The sequence below is a fragment of the Apis laboriosa genome, unplaced genomic scaffold (genome assembly GCF_014066325.1).
Source record: "Apis laboriosa isolate Shangri-la unplaced genomic scaffold, ASM1406632v1 scaffold16_cov148, whole genome shotgun sequence".
NCBI lineage: Eukaryota > Metazoa > Arthropoda > Insecta > Hymenoptera > Apidae > Apis > Apis laboriosa.
Window position 1 is genome coordinate 3,990,522 of NW_025222129.1, and position 27,767 is coordinate 4,018,288.

Genomic DNA, 27,767 nt, shown 5'->3' on the forward strand with positions numbered 1-27,767 from the left:
AAGCAAAGAATAATTCCTTCGAGCGCAACAACCCCGTGAACGTGAAACGAGAAGCTCGTGGACGGACGTTCCATCGAGTTCCAATTGCAATTGCAGGGAGCGCACGAACTCGAACCACCGCGAGTGTACAATCGCATTAGATATGAGCGGGGGAAACGCACAGGTGGCGAGAGAGGAGCGAGTTTATAACGACGGAACGGGAAGCTCTCTGCCCGAGACCGTATCATATACTTTCCCCTGTATTAGCGGGCAGCGATGGTGTTTCACACATGGTGTGTCGCTGCATCGAATGGCAAATGGGTGGGGGGAGTGAGTAGTAGGAGAGGGAGGCGGTACAAAGTGCATTAGAAATCAGAGATCAAACAGTCAATTTAACTTTGATCCACCAGATGGGGTGAAAAATATTCTACTTGGCCGCTTTCCCCCGCTGCTGTTCTTTTGACTTCGAGATGCTCGTTTCGCGAGAAAAAGAAATTTTATTTTTTTTTTTAAAGGAAATGGGATGATAAAAATAGAAAATCACGCTATATGTATATATATATATAGAGGAAGTATTTATTTAATTAAATTTTAGGGACGAGTAGAAAGATATCTGATTATAGAAGGAAGGTATTTTTTTGGACGATTAAAAATTAAAAGAAGATATTTAATTTTAGGAAAAGTGATTGACGAAGGAAACACGTTTGCAGATTTTTAAAAAAGGGGGGAAAGTATGGATGGAGAAAATGGAGGAGAAAAGATCGAGTAGCGAGAGATAAGCGGGTTAAGAATCCGAGGGATATCGGTCGATTGCGCGAAGAATGAGAGAGAGGAAGGGAGATGGAGTACCACCTGTTATTCGCGGCGTAAACGAATGAGAAAGTCTGGAAGGAAGTTTCGCTAATAACTGGAGGGTAGCGGTGCTCGTTGTCGAGGCGCTTTAGTTTCCGCGGTAAAACTTGGTAACTCGAGGAGATAAAGGTAGCACGAGTCAGTGTCCCGAGGCCATACCAACGATCCCATCCTCGTAGATCGCGCACGTATCTCATCGTTTCATCTTTTGCTCCGAGATCTCGTCTTCCAGTTAGTCAGCGAGTTTTGTCAGCGGCGATTGGCGGATGGAAATCTTCGTCTTCTTTATTCCTTGTTTCTTTTTCTTTTCATATTTCTCTCTCTCTCTCTCTCTCTCTTTCCTTTTTTTAAAAAAAAAGCTTCGTTAAAGAAAAGAAAAGGAGATAGAGAAAAGTTATTTTTCGAAAATTGGAAATTTTTCGAATAATTTCTTGATAAATTTCATTGTATCGATTATATTAAGACGAATTAAGTTTCAACAGTTCCGCGTGTTAGCGCGCGTTAATTAATACACGTGTTAATTAGCTCATGCACGTGGTATCGAGTTTCAAAGCGTTCACGTTTCCCTCTGATCAACGAATTTCGAGTTTATTTCGAGAGGGTTGATGCGTGGGATATTCGATAGGAAGAACGCGTGCGCGGGATAATTGGGAACATACGAAATCGTGCGTCTTCGATTAATCGAACGTTATTGGCATGTGTCGGGTAACGATGCGTGGGCGTATTTTCAAAAATTCATTCTCCCGTCAATATAATATCTCCTTATATATATATATCTCTTTTTAATATCCTTTTCCTATTTTTAATCGTCCAAAAAAATATCTTGCTCCCATAATTAAAAAGAAATCTTTCCTTTCACTCGTCCCTAAAATTTAATTAAACAAATACTTCTTCTATATATATATATATATATATATATATATATAGCGTGCTTTTCTATTTTTATCATCCTTTTAAAAAAAAGAAAATTTCTTTTTCTCGCGAAACGAGACAAAGTTAAAATTCATTACGTATTAATTTCAATTTTGAATAACTTTTTGTTTTTTTTTTTTTTTTGAATAATTCAAAGATTAATTATTCAGAAGGAGAACGCGTTCACATATTCACGCATATGTTGCGCAAGTAATTTCCACGAAATTATTCTTCACGGTGATCAATAGCAATATCCGCGAAGTTGGCGAAGAGCAAGAAATTGTATTCTCTGGTAGCAATGATATTTCGGAATACGGTATTAAGCTGGTATCGAAATGTGACGAAGCTTGAGCGTAGTATCTGGGGACTCGAAGGGCCGGCAGTACGAGCCAACTTAACTTTCGTGCGAACATATACGTATCAGGTGCTCCGCTAACTTTATGCTAATCTTTCTCTCCTTGGACTGCCGTTTCGAGCGAGTTACACGGGATCCTTTCCACTCTTTCCACCCTACATTTCGCTCTATCTCGCACGGTTACCGTGATAATTAGAGAAGATCAAAGAGATTCTCCCTTCCCCCCGAGAGAAACCTTAAATTTAAAATAATAAAATCCAGTTCTTCCTTAAAATTTTCCTATTTATCCACGAATGAACAGAATGAGAGAGAGAGAAAAAAAGGAAACTCTCCTTTCCAAAATATAAGATGGCGTAAAAATGTCACGGGACGGGAACGGATGGCGTAAAACGAAAAACCGAAATCCATTTAAAAAAATTGTAACTCGACCGAGCGCGTCATACATATGCTCCTCTCCGAATGATCGCCCAGTCAATTGCACAAATTTCACCAGGGCTCGATTTTGTTTGCTCGAAACAAACAGGAAACGGTCGTACACCGTTATTGAATCCACGGTGCAATTCGATTTCGCGAAAAATCACCCTAGCACGACGCACCCCACGGCGGGTGGGTGCAGAGGTGGCGTGGAGGGGGCGCGCGCACCACCCTCTCGTTCCTGGAGCCCACTCTGGAAGAGTGTAACCGGCCGAGTGCAATAATTTCGAGATCGCAGCCATTGCTAATTCCTCGACTAATTGGCGTCCAAAACGTGGATGGGAAATACGAAAGCTAATAAGCCTCGCGACTTTATATGTTCGCGTTACGCAGATGTGTGCGCCGCTTTATGATTCATCTCGCCCTCGTGAACTGCGTGACCTCGATCGATACCGGTTCACAGGTTTCGAAAATTTATGCAACCTCGATCCATGATATTTCGAGAACGATCGTGTCGATCGTTTGAGATCCTTTTTCTTTTTTTTTTTTTTTTTTTTTTTTTTGGAATTTTCTTGTTTCGACGATTGTTTATTTGAGAGAATTCGAGAAGGATAAGTTTCGTTTTATTTAAGGATCTATAGAGGGTGGACCTTTGGTAGAAGTTTCAAGTATTACTCGAAACAAGTTTCCGTTGTATGAATAAGTTCCCCGAAGTTGTGGAAAAGATTTGATGCGAAAGGGGGATGAAACTTTTCGAGGGTTGAATATTTATCGGCGTTTCGAATAATTTTTTTACATTTAATAAAATCACGATTAATCCTCGCCCAATAATCCTTCCATGCATCACACTACCCTCTTCCAATCCTTGGACGACTTCCGCTATACCTTCGAATACCTTTTAACTTAAAATTTGCCAAAAGAATCTCGTTCACCTCGGCGTGGATTCTCCAAACCTCCCTCCTTCCCTCACCCAATCTTTCAGACCTTCCACCCAACCAACGCACCCAATTTTTTTCATTTTTGGGTAGATAGAAGAGGTCGGAGCTAGAGCTCGTTTCGAAAAGTAGTCGCGGGTCTAACCGGAGACGTCCCAGCAGGGACATCCGGTCAAATTAATTCCTACGGAAGCCACGGCCATCTTTATCTGTATTATAACGCGCACCGATACACGCGCTCGCGCGTGTGTATTCACCCTTAATACGGACGTAACGCGATCCATCCGGTGCACGAAGACATCGAAAACAGAGCGATCCTCGTGCGCCTTGGTGGCCAAGTACAAGGAACAGCCATCTTTCTCGGAAAGAAATTAAACTTTTCCCCACGGTATACTTTCTCTTCTTCTCTCTCCTGTGGCCTAACCTCCTTCCACTCCTCTCTCTCTCTCTCTATCGCGGCCTGTTAAGGTCGAAGGACGCAGGACGTCCTCGCAAGGATGCCGAAGGGTGGCCCCTTGGCCAGCCTATATTGCTATTGTTTGCCCGATTCCCAGGGGGGGGAACGGCCTGCCCTTAACACTGCCATGTGCCGTTGACAGTGTACACCGGGTGTGCCCGGCTTATTGGCGGATTTCTACGAATAATCGGCCGATCTGGTATTATATTTATGTCAGAGAGGATGCCGCAGGATCCTCCGTGATTTAATTCCGATGGAGGAATTCTCGTCGATCCTCTGAATTATTTTTGAGAATTTTTTTTTGAGAATAATGAGCTTCTTCTTAATTGATAGGGATTGAAAGATAATCGAGAGGATTTGTAATCGTGCAGTTGGAAAAAATTATCATTGGAAAATGATCGACAGTTTTCGTTCGTGAGGGAGGGGAGGAGGATTTGTGAAAACGCCACCAATGGCGTTAATTAAAATCACATCAACCGTAGCAACGGCTCGAGAGCTTAATTGAATTGTCCGGTGGAAGATCCACGGATAATATCGGGATCATCGTGAAAGTATAAAGCCACACTTTGAGCGGATACGCATACCGATGATCGTTAATGGGATTATTTTTTTTTATCGATTATCTTTTTTTTAATATAATACTCGATCCAACGACAGAGATCGTTGGAATGATACTTGGTTTCGATTTTTTCTCGTCATATTTCGATCGAGTATCGATGAGAGTTTTGCGAACACATCTTTCAAGTCAAATCGGCCAGGTTCGAAGTTTATAATATAATACTCGATAAAGATCGTTGGAATGATATTTGGTGTCGATTTTTTCTCGTTACGTTTCGATCGAGTATCGAGAGCTTTGCGAACACATCTTTCAAATCGGCCAGGTTCGAGGTTTATAATATAATACTCGATAGAGATCGTTGGAATGATACTTGGTTTCGATTTTTTCTCGTTACGTTTCGATCGAGTATCGAGAGCTTTGCGAACACATCTTTCAAGTCAAATCGGCCAGGTTCGAAGTTTATAATATAATACTCGATAAAGATCGTTGGAATGATATTTGGTGTCGATTTTTTCTCGTTACGTTTCGATCGAGTATCGAGAGCTTTGCGAACACATCTTTCAAGTCAAATCGGCCAGGTTCGAGGTTTATAATATAATACTCGATCCAACGACAGAGATCGTTAGAATGATACAACTTTTTCGATTTTTTCTCGTCGATCGAGTATCGAGAGCTTTACGAACACATCTTTCAAGTCAAATCGGTTAGGTTCGAGGTTTATAATATAATAGAAATCATTGAAATAATATTACTTGGTTTCGATTTTTTTTCGTCACGTTTTGATCGAGTATCGAGAGCTTTGCGAACACATCTTTCAAGTCAAATCGGCCAGGTTCGAAGTTTATAATATAATAGAAATCGTTGGAATGATACTACTTGGTTTCGATTTTTTCTCGTCACGTTTCGATCGAGTATCGAGAGTTTTGCGAACACATCTTTCAAGTCAAATCGGCCAGGTTCGAGGTTCCTCGAGGTTCAAATACTTGAAACATTTTTCCGTAATAGCGTTTCCGTTCCAGAAATCACTTTTAGAAGGGCGGAAAACTTATTAATGAAACATCTCGTTTCGAATAATCGTAGGTCTCCAACGAAGATTAATAAAACGAGCTAACCGAGACTTAAGTAATCCGAATTTAATGTCCGTCGCGAGACGTCCCGGCAATTAAACTCTCTGACAAGGCTCGAATGGTAAGCACGAAACTGTCCCGCGATATCACAAGCTGTAATCGTGAAATTCTAATTTGTTATATATATATATATATATATGTATGTGTGTATGATGTATTATATATATTTGGTTATATCATACCAAGATCAGGATCTCGAATAGCTATTCCAACCGTTTCCATCTTGCGGGTAGAGCCAAAAATATTGCAAGTTGGAACGTTGAATTCCAATTCGATTGATGATCACTTTAGCATTTGATTAATAATTTACGTCGATATTTATCACGAGATTCTGATAGTTGAACGTGAGTTACATTAGCGGATGGAAACTAGTTAGTTTTAAATCTTTACTTGTTGTATTTCTGAAAATTTGTGAAAAAATGGTTGGTTTGTTAAATTTTACTGAAAGATCGATTTGATTAAAAATTTCGCGCTTCCAAAGGCAAATTTACCCTTCTCGAAATATCATATTATACATATTTACGGGTTAGTCTCTCCGATTCGAAGGGTGGAACAACCCTCGAACGTCAAAAGACCGAAATTACCATTTCTCAAATTGATGAGCAAACTCGATGTCTCTCTATCAAAATAATCTGTGGACAAGGAAATGACAAGGAAAAAGAAGAAGGGGAAAAAAGAAATATTTTTAGAAAAATTATTTAACCCGACAAATTATAGAAGAAAGAGAGAGAGAGAGAGAGATCGTTTATTAATTAACTCAACTATTCCGAAAATTTAATCAAAGTTAATCCAAGAGAATCATAATTATTACCACTGTCATTATTATTAACATTTCCATTCTCTTTATTACTATCATCATTATAATTATCATCGTACTATCCGTATTATAACCATACCTATTATTTTCAATACCATTATCACCAAAGATCATTATCATCCTATTATCCTCACTACCAGTCTCAAGGCTGTTCTCATTGCCATTACCATCTACATCACTGTCATCAAAAACACATTTATTAACGACTCATCGTACTAATTACCCATACACCACCACACCGCTTCCACAAAAATGCAATTTTTATCTCAACCACGCCTAACCTCGACGAATCATCAAAACGCCTTAAATCATCATCGTCTCGATAAAAAAAAAATCTCTCAATCTTCGCGAACCCGATCAACTCTAAACCCTTAACTCCCAACCCTCTTCGACCTTTGGCCACGCAATTGAAACGCAATTCGAAAAGGGGGGGAGAAAAAAAGTCCATGTGCGCGCGCGCGCGCTACGACGAAATCCAATTTAGGTCGAATGAGAACCGGCAGGATGAGAGCCACTGGCTCGTTCCCGCGGGACCACTGGGAGCAGTGGGAAGCCTCTGTACCCGTGCTGGGGCTATTGCCGGCTACGCGAACGGAGGGGGGCTCCCCAAGGAGGTAATTACCCTCCCTACGTTCGCCCAGCCACCCACAAGCCATCGCAACTTCAACTCCTGCCGGAGTTACATGCTAATACAAAACCAAAACCGGTTCCCAACAGCTTCGAGCGCCGCCCAAATTTATACGCGCTCGCGTAAAGACAATCGTGGATATTATGGGGGAGGGTTAACCCCCTTTTCTCTTTCTTTTGCGAGAAGAAATGTTAACCAGCTTTGTGATGTTAACAGGTTTGGATGAAGGGATTGCTTTCTCTTTTTTTTTTTTTTCTTCTCGTTTCGAGGATGACGAGGTGTGGTAAATGGAGGATATTGCAAAGGAGAATTGAGAGAATGGAAGATGTTAACGAGAGCATCTGAGGATTTTAATATTGGAGAATTAGTAAGTTTCTTTTTTTTTGGAAAAATGAAGAAATGTTAATAACTTTGGATAATTGTTTTAGTATTTATAAATTTTTTCCTTTCGAAAATGATAAAATGTAAATAGAGGGTGTTGCAAAGGAGAATTGAGAGAATGGAGGATGTTAACGAGCATCTGAAGATTTTAATATTGGAGAATCAGTAAATTTCTTTTTTTTTTGAAAAAATGAAGAAATGTTAATAAATTTGGATAATTGTTTTAGTATTTATAAATTTTTTCGTTTCGAGGATGATAAAATGTGGTAAATAGAGGGTGTTGCAAAGGAGAATTGAGAGAATGGAGGATGTTAACGAGAGCATCTGAAGATTTTAATATTGGAGAATTAGTATCTTCTTTTTTTTTTTTTTTGAAAAAAATTGAAGAAACGTTAACTTTTGATGTTAATAAGTTTTGATAATTGGATATTTGGATGTGTTAATCAATTGAGAGAAGTGGAAGATATTTAAAATTACAGGATTGTTTGAGAAAAATGAAATGGAAGATGATTGGCACAGAAGATGATACACATATGAAGTGGATAAAGATAATTCGACGCTTAAAAACAGTTGTTGGCGAGATTTAGGGATTGCGATAATTTAGGCGCCCTCGACTTGGGGAGTGTTGCCCTTTCTTGAGGGATTCACCCGTAAGTCGAGTCAATCGGCTATCGACTTAAAAGATTGATCGAACATCGTTCTTCGACGAAAACGTAAAAAATCGATGATATACACGAAATTAAATAAATATCCTTCTATCAAAAAATTAATTACAGGTTTTAATAGTAACAGATAATACGAATTACACTTTTACATTAAAAATTTAAAGATAGAACGGGAGAGGATATCGAGCACGATGGAAACAATTTTTACAAGAGCCAAAGTTAACAAAGATCCTCCACACATCGTAATGAGAGATTTCAAAATTCGTAGCAAGTGAAATGTTTCTTTCTTTTTTTTTTTTTTTACTCCTCTCTCACCTCTCTCTCCTCCCTCCTCCCCCCTCCCCCTCTCCTCGCTCGTAGTATATTTCGGTGGCAACGACAAACTGATTACCAACAGCGGTCCCAAGCGCGGCCTTGGAACTCCCAAAAGTCATACTCGTAAAAAAAGACTATTGTACACCGCGGACTTCCGGGTTATTTATACGAGTTATCTCTTCCACGTGAAACCACGAACGCGTTGCGTTCCTCTGCACCGCGCCTCCCCCCCATGACTTATGACCGATGATAATTTCACAAGCTTGAACGCGCGACCTTCGTCTTATCCCCCACCTCCACCCCCTTCTCTTTGTTCCTTTCCCTTATCAACCAGTTATTCCTCATTTCGGATAAACAATTTAAACATTTGGACGAGAGATTCTTCTGAGAGAATGAGAGAATGACGAGGTTTCATCGGCCATTTCGTTATACATGATTCGAGATTATTTCGTTCGAGTTTATAGCGTTTCAGAGAGTTTTCTAGATATTCAAAGGGAGAGAAAATATTTCTTGTTCGAGAAACTTTCGTTCGCCAACAGATTCGTTTTCGAACAATTCGTCTATTTTATTAAAAATAAAAAAAAAAGGAATTCACGCTTCCAATTTTCGAAATCTGCAAATATCCCGCGGATCCCATCGTATCCTTGTCCCCGTTCGTCGACTCGACTTCAACCAATGATCGATACGCGTGTAAAAAGAAGGGACCCTCCCCCTCCGATCGCGAATATCGGGGTATGGAGGGGTGTCGGTGGTTGTTTCGCACAAGTTACGCTTAAAGTTGCGCATACTCCGGTGGGAAATTTGAATTTTGGCCAGTTTTCCTCGGCCAGCCGGCCTAAGGTGGTAGGTTCGGCCCTCCCACGCCTAGCAGGAATAGGCTATGGGAGCCAATATCACCGGGGTATGGCTCCCGTGGGGCCGTCGCGGCTCTTTTCCACCCTTTCTCGTATTATACCCGTCCGTGTAGCAAAAAGGGTCGGGAGCACGCTTACCACACCGTGCCACCGTGTATCTAAGTTCGTTCTGCTCGATCGCCCGAAATCCCATGAAATTTCAATGTGGTCCCCTATTAGAGCTACGTGTTGGCTCGAATTATTGGCCACTGGATTTCAGGGGGGAGGGGGGGCTCGCGTTGTAAAAGTCGGAGGGATAATAAATCGATCGAATCGATCGTGTGTTCAAATGTTTTTCTTTTTCCTCTCTCTCTCTCTCTCTCTCTCTTTTTCGTGAATGAAAACGTGTAAACGCGTGTATCAATTTATGAAAGATCGATCGTAGATTGTAGGTTGAAGTTCCCGCAAAAGGATTTCTATTAGTGAAGGATCGTTCAAAGTTGAGGTAATCGTGTTATGCGTGAAGTGAAAATTAAAACGTCGAAAGAGCATGTAACGTAATCGTCCAGGGATTATTATAGGTAGGTAGTTTCCCTGAAAAGACAAGATCAAGAAAATATATGAAGAGAGTATATATATATATATATATGTATGTATATATGAAGAGAGAAATTAAATGGAATCGAGGCATATTCTTCTCTATGCCTTTTTTCTTTTTCTTTATGCATATTGCATAAGTAGTAAAGTGAAGTTACGTGTAAGTGCATCGAGTAATGCATTACCTTTTTTTTTTTTTTTTTTTTTTAATAATTCTACAACGAATAACGCAAATATTTTTAACAATTTTTATGCCAAAAGTCATATTAAAGATGTGTTAATTCATTCTCTTTCATTAACCATTAAAATAATTTTTGTTTCAGAGTATCTACAAGAGGGGAGGCCATCTTCGATTCAAGGATTAGATTTGGAGAATCAGAACAGCCTCGACAGCGGTGAGTGTTGAAATAATTATTCTCGCGATTATTTTATGTAATAAATGTCAAATCTTTGATTCGATCTCTGATCAACGATCGATGAAAACAAAAAAAAAAGAAAGAAAAGGAAATGAAAGAAAAAGGAATACAAGAATGCAGAGATTCTTAAAGCAGTCCCGTGACCCATAAAAATCTCAGAGATCTCGAGGAGGTCCTAACAAGCAGAAAGCTACGGCGATAAAGAGGGTTGTCTCCCTTTTCTGTTTCTCGGTCTCGTTGTAGGGGGGTGAATTTTTCAGGCGGACATTGCCTCGTAAGAGAAAAGAATACGAGGGGATGTTTAGAAGGGAAATTAGGGTCAAATCGACGAGACGACGAGGCGTAAGTGAGACGATCCTGAATTTATTGGAACTCGTATTTGTTCCGGTTGATCGCGGATTTTTAATTTTTATTAGAAATTTTGCCACCAATCAGCTTTGTGATTCTTACAATTTTTTTTGTTTTTTTTTTTACCAACTTTCCGTTCATTTTCAAAATTTTCTTCGTTTCTATAATATTCAATTTTATTATTTTGCAATTTTGTAAACTTTCCGATTTGGAACTTTGAAATTTACATTCAATTTTGAAATTTTCCAAACTTTTGCAATTAACTCGGGAGCCTCGTATTTAGAATTTTAAATCTGTTGCCACATCCAATTTTGTGAATTTGCAATTTGTTAACTCTGCAATTTCAATATTCGTTTATATTTAACTTTGCGTTACGTTTAAATAATTAAAATTCTATATATATATTAGTTTATCTTTATCTCGACAATGAGAGATTTCACGATCGTTCAATTTTCATTATTTATATTTTATTTTTTACCTCATATCGAATTCGATGCCTGTTCTTCGTGTAATATCAATCAAGACGATACAAAAAGTTTCGATACGAATTCCTTTATCGTAAGGTAAAATAGGTACAAGGTGTAAGGTTTTTATCAGGGCTCCAGGGACCAGGTGAAAATTTCCTGCAGATTTGCTTTATACGAATTGGCCACGAGTTTCCACGAATTCGACGTGCATACGCTTACGTAATTCGATTACACGGAGAGCAAGAGAGGACCCAGTTCGGTTTGACTCGGTTTTACTCCACGAATCTCTCAAGTCCATTACAACTGTAGGAATATAGTCACGGACACAATTAACTATTTCGTCTGATTGATCTGGAACGGTGATTTGTAAACGGGAGGTACGTGCGAACCCCTCGAGTGTTCGATCATGTTTCAGGAATTCAAATTACCCTCGTTTGTGATATTGCAAGGAAAAGAAGCGGGAGAACAGAAGAGTGTAAAATTCTTATCTGCCCGTTTCACCCTTGGGAAAAGCAGGTGAAACTTTTTTTTTTTTTTTAAATTTACAAATTCCCTCCGTGAATTAAAATTTAAACAGCTCCAAGTGTGCATCGATTGTACAAATCACATTACAACAATTAATTGTCCTTTAATCGAAGGATTGAACGAATGATAAATAATTACTGTTACTCTAAATTATAAGGTGAATATAAATTTTTAAGTTAAAATTTTAACATTTAATTATGGGAATCCTATAGAATTTTTATTTATTAAATTAATTAATAATAGATCTATATTTTATAAATGGAAGAACAAATTAGGGATCTCGACGATTGAATCGAGATAAAAATTAAATGCAGAAGTTAAGATCATCTTAACACCAAACTTAACTCAAGTTAGAAACCTTTAAAACCTCTTTACACCACTCGAGCAATTCTCTCTCCCTCCCTTGAAAAAAAATTGAAATAAAAGAAAAATAAAAATTCGTCTGTCGCGTGGAAGAAAATTTGGGCGCAAAGGGAGAGGAGGAGACGCTTCGGAACGAGATCCGCCGCTAAAGGGACACATTTATGTCTTCCCAGGAGTGCGTTAGCCAGCCTCGCCGTTAGACCCGTTGCCGCCGCAGGCCAAAACCCAACCCCCGCCCTCCTCGGCCTTTTCATTCACGGGCCGAGGACGTTCCGCGGCAACTTCCCTTCGGAACGAACCGAAGCCCCTCCTCCTCCTCCCCTCCCTCCCCGGAATCTCTCTGTGTGTTGCTCTGCACGGTAATCGAATCACCGTGGTCGCATCCACGATTCCGCGGAAACTCGTTCGCCGACGTCGAAGCCGCAATTTCGATTACGCCCTCGAGAAGTGGCGGCGTGTTTGCTCGGCCGGCAAACAACCGGACTATGTTTTCCGCCACCGCGCTTCCTCCATTTAAAAAACGGGTTCAATTCTGCCTGGAATGGTTCCCATCGTCGTCGTCACCGCCGATCATCGTTCGTTGATATAGCTACGCCCCTTGTTCCGGGATGATACTGAACGTTGATGAATATTGACGGTTGAAAAATTGATTAGATCGGTTTGGAAAGGATTGGTTGATTCGATCTTTTCTTTTTTTTCTTTTTTTTTAGGGAGGGAGTTTGATAAGTTTTTGGAGTAATTTCTTTTTTTAATGAGAACGATATTATAATTTCGCGAAGTCGAATAATATTTTTACGTAGCTTCGATTGAAATTGTTCTAATTCTTCGAGTAATCTTATCAGAATTTTTGTAACAAAATTAGATTCTACGCGTCATCTACCAATGTTTGATCAGTTCTTCTCAATGTTTCGAGTTAGTCAGTCAATCATTCAACGATCTAATTCAACGATCTCTCTCTATTCTCTCTCTTTTCTTTTTTTGGTAGGAGGGAGGAAGTCTGGATAAGTTCTAATATTCTTTGTTTCAAATCAATCAGTCAGTCACACAACGATCTAATTCAACGATCTCTCTCTATTCTCTCTCTTTTCTTTTTTTGGAATGAGGGAGGGAGTCTGGATAAGTTTTTGGAGTAGTTTCTTTTCTTAATGAGGACGATATTATAATTTCGCGAAGTCGAATAATATTTTTACGTAGCTTCGATTAAATTTGTTCTAATTCTTCGAGTAATCTTATCAGAATTTTTGTAACAAAATTAGATTCTACGCGTCATCTACCAATGTTTGATCAGTTCTTCTCAATGTTTCGAGTTAGTCAGTCAATTCAACGATCTAATTCAACGATCTCTCTCTATTCTCTCTCTTTTCTTTTTTTTGAGAGGAGGGAGGGAGTCTGGATAAGTTTTTGGAGTAGTTTCTTTTCTTAATGAGAACGATATTATAATTTCGCGAAGTCGAATAATATTTTTACGTAGCTTCGATTGAATTTGTTCTAATATTCTTCGTTTCAAGACAGTCAGTCAGTCAGTCAACGATCTAATTCAACGTCCTCTCTCTATTCTCTCTCTTTTCTTTTTTTGGGATGAGAGAGGGAGTCTGGATAAATTTTTGAAGTAGTTTCTTTTCTTAATGAGAACGATATTATAATTTCGCGAAGTCGAATAATATTTTTACGTAGCTTCGATTGAATTTGTTCTAATATTCTTCGAGTAATCTTATCAGAATCTTTGTAACAAAATTAGATTCTACGCGTCATCTACCAATGTCTGATCAGTTCTTCTCAATGTTTCGAATCAATCAGTCAGCGATTTAATTCAACCGATTCAATTCTCTCCATTCTCTCTCTTTTCTTTTTTTTGAGGGGAGGAAGGAAGTCTGGATAAGTTTTTGGAATAGTTTCTTCTCTTAGTGGAAACGATGAATGTGTGGGAAAAATTATTATAATTTCGTGAAGTTCGTCGAATAATATCTTTACTTGAATTTATTCTAATATTCTTCGAGTAATCTTATCAGAATCTTTGTAACGAAATTGGATTCTACGCATCATCTACCAATGTCTCAATGTTTCGAGTCAGTCAGTCAGTCTGATCTAATCCAACCCTCTCTCTATCCTCTCTCTTTTATTTTTTTCTTTTTTTTTTTTTTTACGTTCTATGTTTCTTTCATACCCCAGAGACCCATCGCAAGTTTAAGCTGGTCGCATTACGAGCGTTCGACTCTCGTTTCTCTCGGTTTCTATCGCTCGAAACTGCTCCCTTCTTTCCCCTCTTAATTTAACCCTCCGGTTAGCAGTTGCCCACACGCTCGCGCCCCTTGTCCTGGTAACCACCCTTGGAATTCATTTCGGATGTTTATCCGCGCCCTGAATGAACAGAACCGATCGACGGATTAACTTACTCGAATCCTACTTGGCCATGGATCTCGAAGGAGGGGTTGTCCGACCGGCAACAAAGGGTTAGTCGCTCGTGATTAATCGATCTCTGCGTCTTGCTCGATTTCGTTATTTAAGATTTTTAATTCGAGAAAAATAAACTTCTTCGTTTCTTCGTTTAATTAAACGGTTTTTAAAAGCGGATCGATTCGAAAATTGAGATCGAAATGGAAAATGTGATTAAAATTAAAAAAATACCTTATTAGTTACGAATCATTAGTTACGATTAGTTACGAAAAGAGGGATGATTAATTTGAATTTTTGAATTTTAAAAAATTCATATAAACGGTGGTAAAATTTGTTATTATCTATAGATATATATAGATATCGCATAGAATTTTGTCTAGTCCTAACTGTGTTCAGTGGATTGACTAATGTGGAGCAGCCTCGGTAGACACGTTGAAAATTTAACCCTGTCCGTCTTTGGACACCGAGAAACCTTGAAGTTGGCCGTTCATTATTAAATAACGGGGACGATTACTATTCGAGCGATGAAACAATCTGTCCGCTGTTTTCGTTTGTAAAATAGGAATAATTCAGGAATTTTGTGGATTGCAAAATTTTTTTTCTAATATCTCTTCTTTCTTGCAAATTTCCTCTTTCCTTCTTCGTTTCGTAACGAAGAAAAAGCACGATTTGCATATTTTCGACGAAGCTTTCATCGCGATCTCAACACGAACCCCTTCGATTCCCTCTAATTGACGTCGAGTGAAAACTGTCTGTCAATCATCGTTCCTTCGAAAAAAAAAAAAAAAAAGAAGGTAAAAGAAGGGTAGAGAAGACGAAAATTCGAACGTAACTTTATTAATGGATAATATTCGTATGAGAAATTAGAATAAAGATGAAAACGTTCGAAACGGGAGAGTGATGGGGGAGGGTGGGGAAAAATATAATCGGGGAGACAGAGTTGTTGGGCGGAAATTGTTTTGTCCAGGATCAAATTTGCTGTTCTGGATCGCGGTTAAAGTCGACGGTAATTAGCCAGGACGGACGTGGACATGGACGAGCACTTTAAATGTCCGCCAGCCCATCGTCCCGCCGCTGTTTAATTCGTTTATTATTCGATAAAGTTCTGACAGCCGGTTGGACCGGTGTCACGTAGCTTACCTGGTTGATCAGCATCTCATGCTGGCGGAAGCTCGACGAAACTGGACTTCCTCTATCATATTCTCTTTATTTTCCCCTCTTTTCTTTCTTAATTGTCGGTTTGATGTATCCGTTTTAACGAATCGTGATATGTTTAGCCCTCTTCCTTCGTATAAGTTTGAATATATTAATCGATCGATGAAGTTTTAAAATATAAAGGGTTCAATTAAGTTTAAATTTCGTGGACAATTGAATGGAAAAAAAGAAAAATATTGAATCGATAATATAAATCATTATTTTTAGATGATAGGATTGATATAAGGATTGGAGAATAGTAGATAGGATAAAAATGATCGATTCGATTGGAAATTATATATTTACAATTACTAATTTTCTTACAATTCTTTTGAAGATTGTAGTTGTAAATATATATTACTAATATTTTAATATAGGTATGTTGAAATCATTTTTTTTTATGTTTACATAATTTATAATTTGTTCATTTTTGAAGCATCTATTATTATTACTCTAAAACTTTCAAATATTCGTAATTCCCGCGATAAAGAAATTTCTATTAATCCTAGTAGTTCTCTGACTTACCAGCAAACGGTATAATCAAATCTTAGTTCGTCAACTTTCCGTGGCGCTGTACTCCACTGATCGTAATTTTGTCTCGCGTATAAATTACATCATTTAAACTTTTAATTTTCTGTTGTAGTAAAAATATTTTATCTTAAAAAAAAAAAAAAAGAAATTGAAAAACATTATTTAATTTAACTCTATTCTCTATACGATAAACAAAATTTTCTCAAAATTACAACATGACTTTAGATTCAAAGAAACATGATTAAAACGAACCATAAGAATCATGCATCATTGCGTGTTCAACATCTCAGTCCTCTAATTTTCATCCAACAAATTAACACCCTCGTTCCACTCGTTTCCGTTCACCTCGAGAAGTTTCTATTTTCACAACTTCCGGTCTCTGATGCTAATAAAATAATAAATACATGCCACGCACACGTCATCGGGGGGTCGATGACGTTTCACACCTGCGAGTTAGATCGATGCCTTCCTTCTTCCTCTTTTATTATTTTTCTCTATCTTTCTTCTTCTTCTTCTTCTTCTTCTTCTTCTTTTTTATCTTTTTTATGCAACTATCCCCCATCAGGGCCGTAGCGTTGGCTTTACACCCCCTTACAATACCTTGGCGTACATTACATACAAGTCGGTTATTTCTCCAGGGAGTTTTCTCACGTGAATGCCGCGAAAGCACGCACAAGAACGTAACACACGCACACACCGAGAACGTTTTAGCAGAAGCTACGCGGGAATTTCCCTGACAAGTCTCTCCCTCTCTCTCTCTCTCTCTCTTCTATTTCTCTCTTTCTTCTTTTCCCACTAGACGAAATTATCGGCATTCGTCCGAACAGAATCGCGATTTTGACGTTGATTTTTCACGGTGGTGATCAAACATCGTGTTCGATGATTTTTAAAAAACGTTTCCATTTAATTTTTCCAAAAAAACGTTTCGATTTAGAAGGTTACGTGAATTTTGAGGACACGTTTAAAAACTTATTATTTTCAAATATATATATTACTACGTGTTCGTTTAAAAAAGAAAAAAAAAATCAGACGAGAATAAAAGCGAGATTTGAAACATCTCATCTTCTTCGACGAAGTAAGAACCAGCGTTGAGGTACGATCTTTCTATCGTTACAATATAGGCTGGTCATTCCGTGAAACGATAACCAGAGCTTTCGAAGGCGACGCGATAACGGGGAGATCGGCGACGAGGTCTGGACTGGCGAAAAGTTTCCGGCGCCGTAAGGATTGCTCGCCTCGGGCCGAGCAGGGTGAAACTTTTCGCCCAAATTCCCTGGAGCGCCATGAGAAAGCATCGTTCCCACCAGTTGGAACGGGGAGAGTACAACGCCCCCGAAGTAGAAGACGTCGTATCACCAGCCATCACCCCCCTCCCCCCGAATCGTCGCTGTTCGAATGGAAGAAATCGGTAAACAGCAGAAAAATAATGGCGCTCGATGAAGAGATTGCATTCATCTTTATTTCCAAATCCTTGTATCCCATTTATTTGTGATGTTTTCGATAGATAGTCTGGGAATATTTAAAATTCGATTAGCGATATCGATTATCTCTTTTAATAGGGAAGTTAAGGGATCTAGGGATATCTAGAATTCCGTTAGCGACGGCTAGGGGGCACTAGAATCTAATTACAATGTTCCACTTATGCTCCGTTCCGTCCAATTTTCTTAATTTTGTTTACTTTACGTTCAGTTACTCTTCTCTTGAATACAGTCTAGTGTAACTAATTGCGGATTCAGGGACAAGAAATCAAAAAGATGAAATGGAACACGACTCGACGGACATAAGCGCTAGTCACGATCCATTAATGTTTTTCGTTACTAATACAGGATCATTCATAATCTTGTAGCACATATTATACGGTCGACGATGCGTTAAAGGGAGACCGGATTCTGCTGGCTCAGTAATTTTAATGCGAATCGATGTTGAAACCCGTTGCCTCATTCCGATCTCTCTGTCCGTCGAATCGATACGGTGTTTAATCTCGGTATTAGCTCGTTTCATCGATCTTTCCTTTCTTTGAAACGTACATGTAATGTATACTTTTTCGTTGAGAAATTATATTTGTCGAAAATATTAATTGTAACCCATTAATAGGATTTAAGTAGGGAGGATAAATTAAAATAGGAACGAAGGAACAAGTTGGACGGATAGGAAATAAGACGTATCGTTTCGAACGGTTGACTCACGATAGCAAGCTTTTCTCATGGTATCTCGATTTGGAAAGCGGCCCAAACGTTTAATGGGCACCGTCTCGAACTCGCGTGTTCCTCATCGAGCCGATTGACCCATTTCCATTCGATTACTCAGCCGACTTTCTTTTCTCAGTGGCTCAAAATACTACAGCGCCTCGCGTTTATAACGACCCTCCCGTGTTCGCGAAACGCTGCCTCCATTCGACCCAAGACCGATATTATTATTCATCTTCGAGTCGAATTCGAATATTTATCGGTGTGTACGCGCATAAAATTATCACGAAGGGAAACGTTTCAATTCCATTTAAAAAAGATACGAATAAAAATTTTTTACGAGCTGTTGTAAGCGAGCGGAGTAGTGGACGGGGCACGCGTTTATTAAACGACGAGAGGAGATCCGTCTTTCGAGGATGGAGCACGGCGTTATTTACACGGCCGTGGCGATTGCGACAAGGTAGCAGACGGGTATAACAGGTAACGGCTCGGTTACGAATGCAAATGGGCTAAATTAATCCTAGCCGGGCTGAGTGCTAGGTAATCATCATTAGCCGGAATTATTGTTTTCCCGAGCTGTGCGTTTCCAGTCTCGGAAATTCTGCCCTCGTAATACATTGCCGAAGGAGGGAAAACCATTATGCGAAAAGATATAGCGTTCGATCTTTGATCATCTGATGATCGAATCCCCGTTCACAATTTTTAAAAAATAGAAGCTAAAGGAAATGAAAAGGAATTTCATTGTATCATTTAGATTTTATTATATATATTTTTTATCTTTTTATTAAAAATTTAGAAAGTAAAGATTTGGAAAGTTACATTTGTTATGCTTGGAATTTTTAAATAATTGAAATTTTACGAAAAGTGTTCTCATAGTCTCACGTTAGATCTTGGTTTGGATTTTAGCGTTCGATCTTTGATAGTTTGTAGCCTCTTCTGATAATGGAAAATTATATTTGTTATGCTTTGAATTTTTAAATAATTGAAATTTTACGAAAAGTGCTCTCATAATCTCACGTTAGATCTCGTTTGGATTTTATATGCCATTTAACTTAATTATTATGTAGAAAGTTATAGCGTTTTTTGATAGTTTGCAGCCTCTTTTGATAATGGAAAGTTAAGTTATTTGTTATGCTTGGAATTTTTAAATAATTGAAATTTTACAAAAAAGTGCTCTGTTCTCGTAGTCTCACGTTAGATCTCGTTTTGAACTTTACATGCCACGCGTGTTAAACGGATCACCTTGTGCATTTGTATCTGTAGGTTAGATATGCCTCGATAAAATCGAATCAACCTTGTTCCAGTTTCTTCGTTCGAACGTTGAAGGAAACGCCCCTAACAATTTTGTATCATATGCATAATTATCTTACAGATCTCGCCGATAGAAACGATATACCGACTTAAACGTGAGCTAGTATTTGCTTAAAAGTTTAAACTTTGATCCCTCGATTTCAAATCTCATAATTTAAAAGCTCGCTTGAAAATTGAAATTTCAAACTCTCCATTGTGAAGTGCAAAATTTTCTAATTAGTTTAATCTTTGAAAAATTTGATTTCTCGAAAAATTTTCTTTGGATATATTAAAATTTCGATCCCTTTTACGATCCCAAGTGAAATCGTGAAAACTGTCCTAATAAATTCAAATTTTAAATTCTCAACATCGTGCAAAATTTTCTCATTAGCTTAATTTTCGTTCGAAAAATTTGATTTCTCGAAAAATTTTCTTTGGAAATATTAAAATTTTGATCCCTTTTACGATCCCAAGTGAAATCGCGAAAACTCTCAACACCATGCAAAATTTTTTCATTAGCTTAATCTTCGTTCGAAAAATTTTTTTTGAAACATTGAAATTTCGATTCCTTATATGACCCTCCAAGTGAAATCATGAAAACTCTCAACACGGTGCAAAATTTTCTCATTAGCTTAATCTTCGTTCGAAAAATTTAATTTCTCGAAAAATTTTCTTTGGAAATATTAAAATTTCGATCCCTTTTACGATCCCAAGTGAAATTATGAAAATTCTCAACACGGTGCAAAATTTTTTCATTAGCTTAATCTTCGTTTGAAAAATTTTCTTTGAAACATTGAAATTTCGATTCCTTTTATGATCCCTCAAGTGAAATCATGAAAACTCTCAACACCGTGCAAAATTTTCTCATTAGCTTAATCTTCGTTCGAAAAATTTTCTTTGGAAATATTGAAATTTCGATCCCTTTTACGATCCCAAGTGAAATCATGAAAACTCTCAACACGGTGCAAAATTTTCTCATTAGCTTAATCTTCGTTTGAAAAATTTTCTTTGAAACATTGAAATTTCGATCCCTTATACGATCCCAAGTGGAATCGCGAAAACCGTGCAAAATTTTCTCATCAGCTCGATTCGAAAAATTCGATCGCTGGAAAAATTGTCGCTTGAATTTTCATTGAAATTTCGACGCTTTGAAGCGAAAGCTTGCGTAGCAACGATCCATCTCCATCCGAGTTGCGGATCTCCGGGACGAGCGGTCCGACCGGGTGTACGAGCGGTGGAATACTTAATTTCAGCGTATGTGGCGTCATTGAAGGCTGGCGAGCGTTCGTGCACGCGATGGAGGAGAGCGCGACGCATGTCGCGGCAAGTGAAATACAAAACGGACCCGCGGATGGACGTACCGCGTACAGGAATCTCCTGTGCGATAAAATCTACCGACCTACACCTCGACCGCTTCAGAGAAGGACGCCGCTCCTCCGCTCCACAATCTCTATAACAATACGAACCTTGAATTTCCTCAATTTTCGTATTTCCCTTTTCATCCGATCGATCGAGAAATAAATTTGGAAAAATTGTATTTCCAAGATAAAATGGAAATAAAATGGGCATAATTTTTTTATAGAAATATCAAGATAAAATATAAAATATTTTCCAAACATTTCGACGTTTATTTAATCTTTCAATCTTTTTTAATCGTGTTTCTTATAAATATCCTCTGAGATTAACAATATTTAGTTTGAGACGCGAAAAAAATAAACCTGAAATAAACTTTTTCCCAAGGGGGAGAGGCATATTCCCTATTTCAAATTAAAATTCCGCAAAGTTAATACCCGGTGCGTATTGCAAAGCGTTTAAGCGGGCAGGCCGTATAGGCGCAATATAACTTGGTAAAGCGGTATACGGGGAACGTTAGGTGTATACGTATACCCCTTTACTATTATCGCGAAGGAAACCGCAAATCTCACCTCAACGGCAATCCTTTCTCTCCGCCAAGAGAATTGCATAGTGTGGGACAGTGTCCTCCTCTTTCCTTCGGCCAGCTCACTTCCGTACGATTACGTGCAATCTTTCATCCACCGGTTTACCCATCTTCTTCTTCTTCTTCTTCTTCTTCTCTTTTCAATTGCCTCACCTTTTGTCACCGTTTGCCTTCCTCGTTTCTCTTCGTTCCATCGTTATTTCGATTCGGGGGGGGAGAAAAAAGATATCGTTAATTTTCGTAATTAAACTTTTCCAAAAAATTCACTGTTCCTTTTTTCTTTTCAATATCAATCAATTTTTAATATCCGCTCGCGGTATTGCAAGAATGGTCAGGTTCAATAAACTTTAACAAGAATTTGTCAAGCTTTAACAATACTTTTTGTAATATATATCGATGCCAAATTCGAGCAGCAAGCGATTAAAAATATAAAAAGATTCCTCTTAACCCTTTCCCCACGATTGACTCTATCTTTCGTGATAACATATCGAAGATAACGTACGATAATTTAAAAAAAGGAATCTCGAGAAGCTGAAAATTTCGAAATTCGTTGATAAAGAAGGGGGAGACAAAGAGAGAGTTCTCACGTGCGAGAAGTCTTATTTTAAAAATCCGTTGTCTCGAGAGTGAAAAAAAGAGGACGACGCGCGGAATGGCACCCATTCCATCAGCAAGGGGGGCGAGAAAGCGTGGTAGACAGGATGGGGAGGCGAAAGGAATGCCGCGTGTAACCTTTGTCACGTGGCCTACTGTGGGAGCCAGCAAGCGTCCAAGCGCGTACGTTCGGTATAAATAAATCCCGCCGTGGCCAATTAGTATTTGGCTCGCCGCTAGATAAAATCTTGGACGAATCGTCGCTTGGTGGATCGCCTTCCATCCAACATTCCGCCTCGATGGATCTATTACTTGCGCTCACTCGTTGCATTCCCTCGCGTACCTTGCCATTTCTCTCCGACCGGTCGTTAAAAGTGTCGAGAATTTCCCCGATTCCCGTCGAAAAATCGAACGAATTATCCCAAATGTCGAAGAAAAAGAAAGAAGAGAACCTTTCCCTTCGAAAATATTCAAATTTTGAAACGAGCTGAGAGAGAGAGAGAGAGAGAAAAGAAGAGAATAGAGCAAAGTAAAGCATCGAAAAGTATTGAAAGAAGAAAAAAGAAAAAAAGGAAGAAAAGAAAATTCGAGGATCGGACGGGAATCAGGTTGCAACAGTGTCGAGGATCGGTGGCACGCGAATCCTTGAGCTTGTCCTGCGGATTTACAACGGTAGACGGTACATCTCCCCCGGGGAGGGGGAAGGAGGGAGGGAGGGAGGGAGGGAATGTCGTGGTGGCGCGCGCCGTTTAATTGTCCGGGTCTTAAGCAATTGCGGTTTCAGGCCAGTTGAGACAAGGATCGAGGCAATTTGCCCTTTCGCCGTCCGGTTTCCACTCCGAGGAGCGGGCCTCGACAGAGATGAAGAGGAAGATGAGAAAAAAGGGGGATCGTCTCGCGAGCGATGGCGGCGCACGCGTGTGCATGCGTGTCCATCGCGATAATCGACTTTGCACGCCCACGCGTCGACCGCAGAGAGACGCTTACGGTTAATTGAATTCGCGTTTCACGGGGACGAACTCGTGAAACACCTTCCTCCCCTCGCGCCTTTCGCCATCCCCTCTCGTATATTTCGAATAATTCGAACGGCTTCGTATCTCTCTCTCTCTTGGAAAATATTTTTCCATTTTGCCGAGTGATTTTCTGAAAATGTTTCATTGAGCGGGATCATTGATACGTAAAATTTTATCTACTCTGGTTTACTTTTAACTTTTTTGCTTTTTCGGTTAATGGGAAGGGGGTGGAAAGCAAAAGATTTTAAATTTAACGAATAATATTGTGAAGAGGAGAAGAGGTTAGAAAGGAACCGTTAGCCCGTAAAAACGGTCGTGAAATTCTTTGAATCGCGTTGAAAGATAAGGGGCGAGAGGGGTGGAAAAAGTTAGCCCGGATATTGCCGCATCGTCCTATAATTATCCGCTCGTAAACTGCTAACGAACACCTTGTACCGGTAAAAAGAGGATGTACGCGTTATTAGAAGTTTGCATACGTGTGGTTTGGCTCTCTCTCTCTCTCTCTCTCTCTCTCTCTCTTCCATTTCCATTCTCCCAATTTCGGTTTCGTTCCTCTCTCTCTTATTCTCTCTTTCTCTCTCAATACCTTTGATCATCGTTATCGAATTTTAAAGTTATTTATTTCATTTCCATTTCGTCGAATGGAATCGTAGGTGAATTATCTAATTTGACAATGATTTATTTCGATAGGCGGGGAAAGAAATGAGAGAAAGATAGCTGTTTACTCGCTTCGTTCCTTTCCCTCCTCTTTCCTCTTATTTCTTCTTCTTCTTCTTCTTCCTTTCTCGCTCCCGACAACAATCGAGATCTCATCGAGGCCACCGTGCGACTCGATGTCGTGAATCGTAATCGAAGAAGAAGAAGAAGAAGAAGAAGAAGAAGAAGAAGAAGGAGATGATGGATAAGGGGCTTCGAGTTGGAACAAGGACGATAAAACCTGGAGGAAGGACACTGTGCATACGCGTGTGTTTCCTTAAGCTCTGCTCACATTAAATTAATAAATTGCTCGTAAATTTCTTCCCGTCGCGATATTTCACTTCTTCTTCTTCTTCTTCTTTCACGAAAAAGTAACATACTTTGTAAACGGAATAATATGAAAAGATGAAAACGTACATTTCGAACGTTTCAGATATTCGAATCTCTTAAGGATAAATTATATATATATTTTTTTTTAATTTATAAAAGTTAACAGAATAGATGATTTTTATTTTATTCTTCTTCAGTTATAAATAGAGCTTTAATCGTAGAGTTGCGGTTCAAACAACTTACGCAATGTTTGTCGTAGCGCGGATCGATCAATTAGATCGATGTTCACGAATGTTCTTTTTCATCCAGTTTTCCATCGTATCTCCATTTTCCTCTGGAACTTGAAGGAAATTATATCAGGTTCACTCGACGACGGAATTATCTTTCGAAAAACGACGCATTTGCATATTAGCAAGCTAATTAATGATACATGAATATAACATTGTAGACTCAACAACAAGTTTCGAGAGTCAAAAGTATCATGACACCCAAGTTTACATTCCGTACGATTATTTTCTTCGATAACTGGCCGAGAACAAGTTGGTTATTAACCCAAGTTTCAACTTGTTATCATCTTCTTGTCAATTTGCAAATATTCGAGAGACATTTATTAATTATCTGTATGTATCTTATCTGTTATTCGTTATTCATCAACATAGTAAGCAAATTATATATTCTTCTTTCGATTTTTATGCGCGACAAGTTTCAAATCGCTAAAAGAAGATTTTAATAAAAATAAAAATATCAGAAAATGTTCTTCCAAGATTTAAATAAATGTCATAGCAAAAGAATTAATAAATTCAGCATCATCTTCTTCTTCAGCGTTTTTTTATTAAGAATTGTCCAAAATACTAGGAAACATTCTTCCAAGATTTGAATAAATATCATAGCAAAAGGACTAATAAATTCACCCTTTCTCCAAGAAAAAAAAAAACGATCCAAAAATAAAAACACCACCGAAATTCCTTAAATATTTAAATATCACCGATTGAACGGATTCTTTAACGTTTATTTAGCTAGAATTATTCGATAAAAGAAAAATGATATGATTACCAAGGCAGGAACAGAAATATTCTTGATTCCGATATTTAATAAATATCACAGCACCGCAAAGATGGATAAATCAATAATGTCACCTACATTTTAACTAAAAAAATCGGCGAATCCAAAAGCGAATGATATCCAAGATTGGCGCGGTGTGATATTTCTGAGATCGGAATTAGCCGATCCTTCGTTCGCGGTTCGGCCATCGTTACAAGCTTGTTGGCAGTTTTCGAGGGCGCGAGGGTGGATCGCGGTATAAAGCATTGCTCGAAACGAGACCTCTGGGTACCATGGCAGCCACCCATGGGGTCCATGCTGGAAAAACTCGGCCGTTAACCGGTTGGAGCGAGAGCCGCGTATTATCCGCGCTGGAACTACCCTTTTTTTTCCACGATTCTTTAGGAGACGAGGCCACCAGGGTGTTTTCACCTTCCTCCTACGCCGCCGTGAAACGATTGGCCCGATGTCGCCGCCGCCACGTTTCTCCTCCTCCCTTCGATTCCAGGAGAAATTGAAAATCGAACGAAGCTCGAGTTTGTTTGTTGGAAATGAGATTTTTTTTTTTTTTAAATCGATCGATTAAAATTTGATTTCAAGATCGAGAGAAAAGCAAACGATTTTTCGTTTCATCGAAATATTATTATATTCCCTGTGCTTGGATAAAAACCAATTTATATAATACTTTAAATTTATCTTCTCCTGCATCCCTTTTCAAAAATTCACTCTCGATAGATCTCGAAGAGGAGGAGAGAGAAAAGAAGAAAAATGGCGGAAGGGAGGATGGAGAAAAATGACGAAAGTGTCGGGAAATATTTGATTAGCAAAGGGAGGCGCGTCTCAAGGTTGAGGGAGGGGAAAGGCCAGGGGACCAACAATCGGAAAACAGGATTGTTGGTGGTCGGCGGCTGGTAGCAAGAGCTGGCGGAGACGCGAAAGTGCCGTTCGAGGATTCCTATTTCCCACGATCCCACCGCTGCCATACGAGCCCCGCAATACTCCGTCTTTCTCTGCACTGCGGTAATCATAATTACACCTGCGGGTGCCTTCTTATCGCTCCACCTCCACCTCGCCGTGGATCCTCGCGGGGAGAGAAAGAAGGAGAGAGGGAGGGAGGGAGGGAGAGCCTTGTATTCTCCTCCGTTTCCGCTTCTTCTCTTCCATCCCCTCCCCCTCTACTTTTTCTCCTTTCTCGGTTTCATCTTCGAACTTCCAAGTTGGATCGTTCCTTTCCTTCGAGATTTTCGGAAAGGAAAGGGATTTTGAAATCGGAAAGGGAACGAGAAGTGGTCGAATTTTGAAAGGAGAAAAAATTTGAAAGTGAAATTCGATGGATGATTTTTGGATATAGATTTTTTTGGAAATCTCCTCTTCGAAGAATTTGAGAAGGGTTTTTTTGGAAAGCTTTCAGAAGTAGAAAGTAGAAGTTTTGGGTGACGATCGTTTCTCGAAGAGGAAGGATTTCGTTTCTGCAAAATGAAAAGTTTTAGCTCGGGAAACGGGAAGAGGAGAATTACTTTGGAGGAGACAGATAAAAATTGATTAAACCGGAATTGGTTGCGCGAAAAGAGTGACACTTTTCTTTCCAACTATTTCCAATGAAAAGATTCCACGAGAAGTAACGAGTCATTTTTTCGAGCAGGATTGTGAAATTTCATTCGCATAACCCGAGAAAAAAGAATAAGGAATTATGACGAGCGGAGACACCGCTCAGAATCGTTTCATTAGGTCAAGGTGAGTCGCCTTGCAACGTTGGGAATAACGTCAGAGAAATTTCATTGGCGACCACCTTATCCCTTACTCTTCCTTTCCGTTCTTTTTCAATCGAGACGATTTTTGCGCATATGTGACGAGTGTTCTAACATAAAATGATTTTGTACGCTTGCTAATAAAGAAAATAGAGGTTTGAGGTGCCTATTCACAAATCAATACCGCGCTCTTATTAATTGGAGAGATGAAATCTAGGATAAATCACCACTCGCCACTCGAACGATGTATTAAAAATGAACGAAAAATTTCATTTTCAAATTTGTAAAAAGTAATTGTTTCGATGATAATCGTACGTTGAAACTCTTATACATTAAAATTTTTAATCCTCTTTTTAAATAGATTACAGATTAAATAAAATACGCGTTTATAGGCAGAGAACTAATCTAATAATTGATCGATCTCACGATCCACGCGTGGATAAGATATTGGGTATATTTAATTCGCAAAATTTTTTTTCTATCTTGTTTATTTATTATATTTTGGAGAAATAATAATATTCCTAAGTTTAATTGGCAATCTTTTCTATTCCTTTTGATCTTTCCATATTCGTATATTCGTATTTCTATATATCTTTTCATACATCCATTTAAATATATTTCCTTTTTTATTCTATATCCTCTTTAGTTTCAATTAAATTTTTCTTATATATTTAGTTATATTTCTATCTTATTTATATATTTTTTTAAGAAATAATAATAATAATAATATTCCAAAAATTTCCGTATAAATCTCCATGGAAAAAATTAATTTTGTCCAGTTACGCCTTATCAACCGCCCCTCGAGAGCGGATTAATCAAATCCAACGATGTATAACAAATATAATTTCCATCGTTACGAAATTCTA

At 38.7% G+C, this 27,767-nt stretch overlaps 1 protein-coding gene across 1 annotated transcript in view; it reads left to right on the forward strand.

Moving 5' to 3' along the window:
- The window catches only part of LOC122711030 (zinc finger protein 423), an 84,992-nt gene that overhangs the window by 20,387 nt on the left and 36,838 nt on the right, over positions 1-27,767 (forward strand). Inside the window, exon 4 of the mRNA XM_043929409.1 lies at positions 10,150-10,221. Coding sequence (XP_043785344.1) covers positions 10,150-10,221 — 72 coding nt within the window. The remainder of the gene's footprint in view (positions 1-10,149; positions 10,222-27,767) is intronic.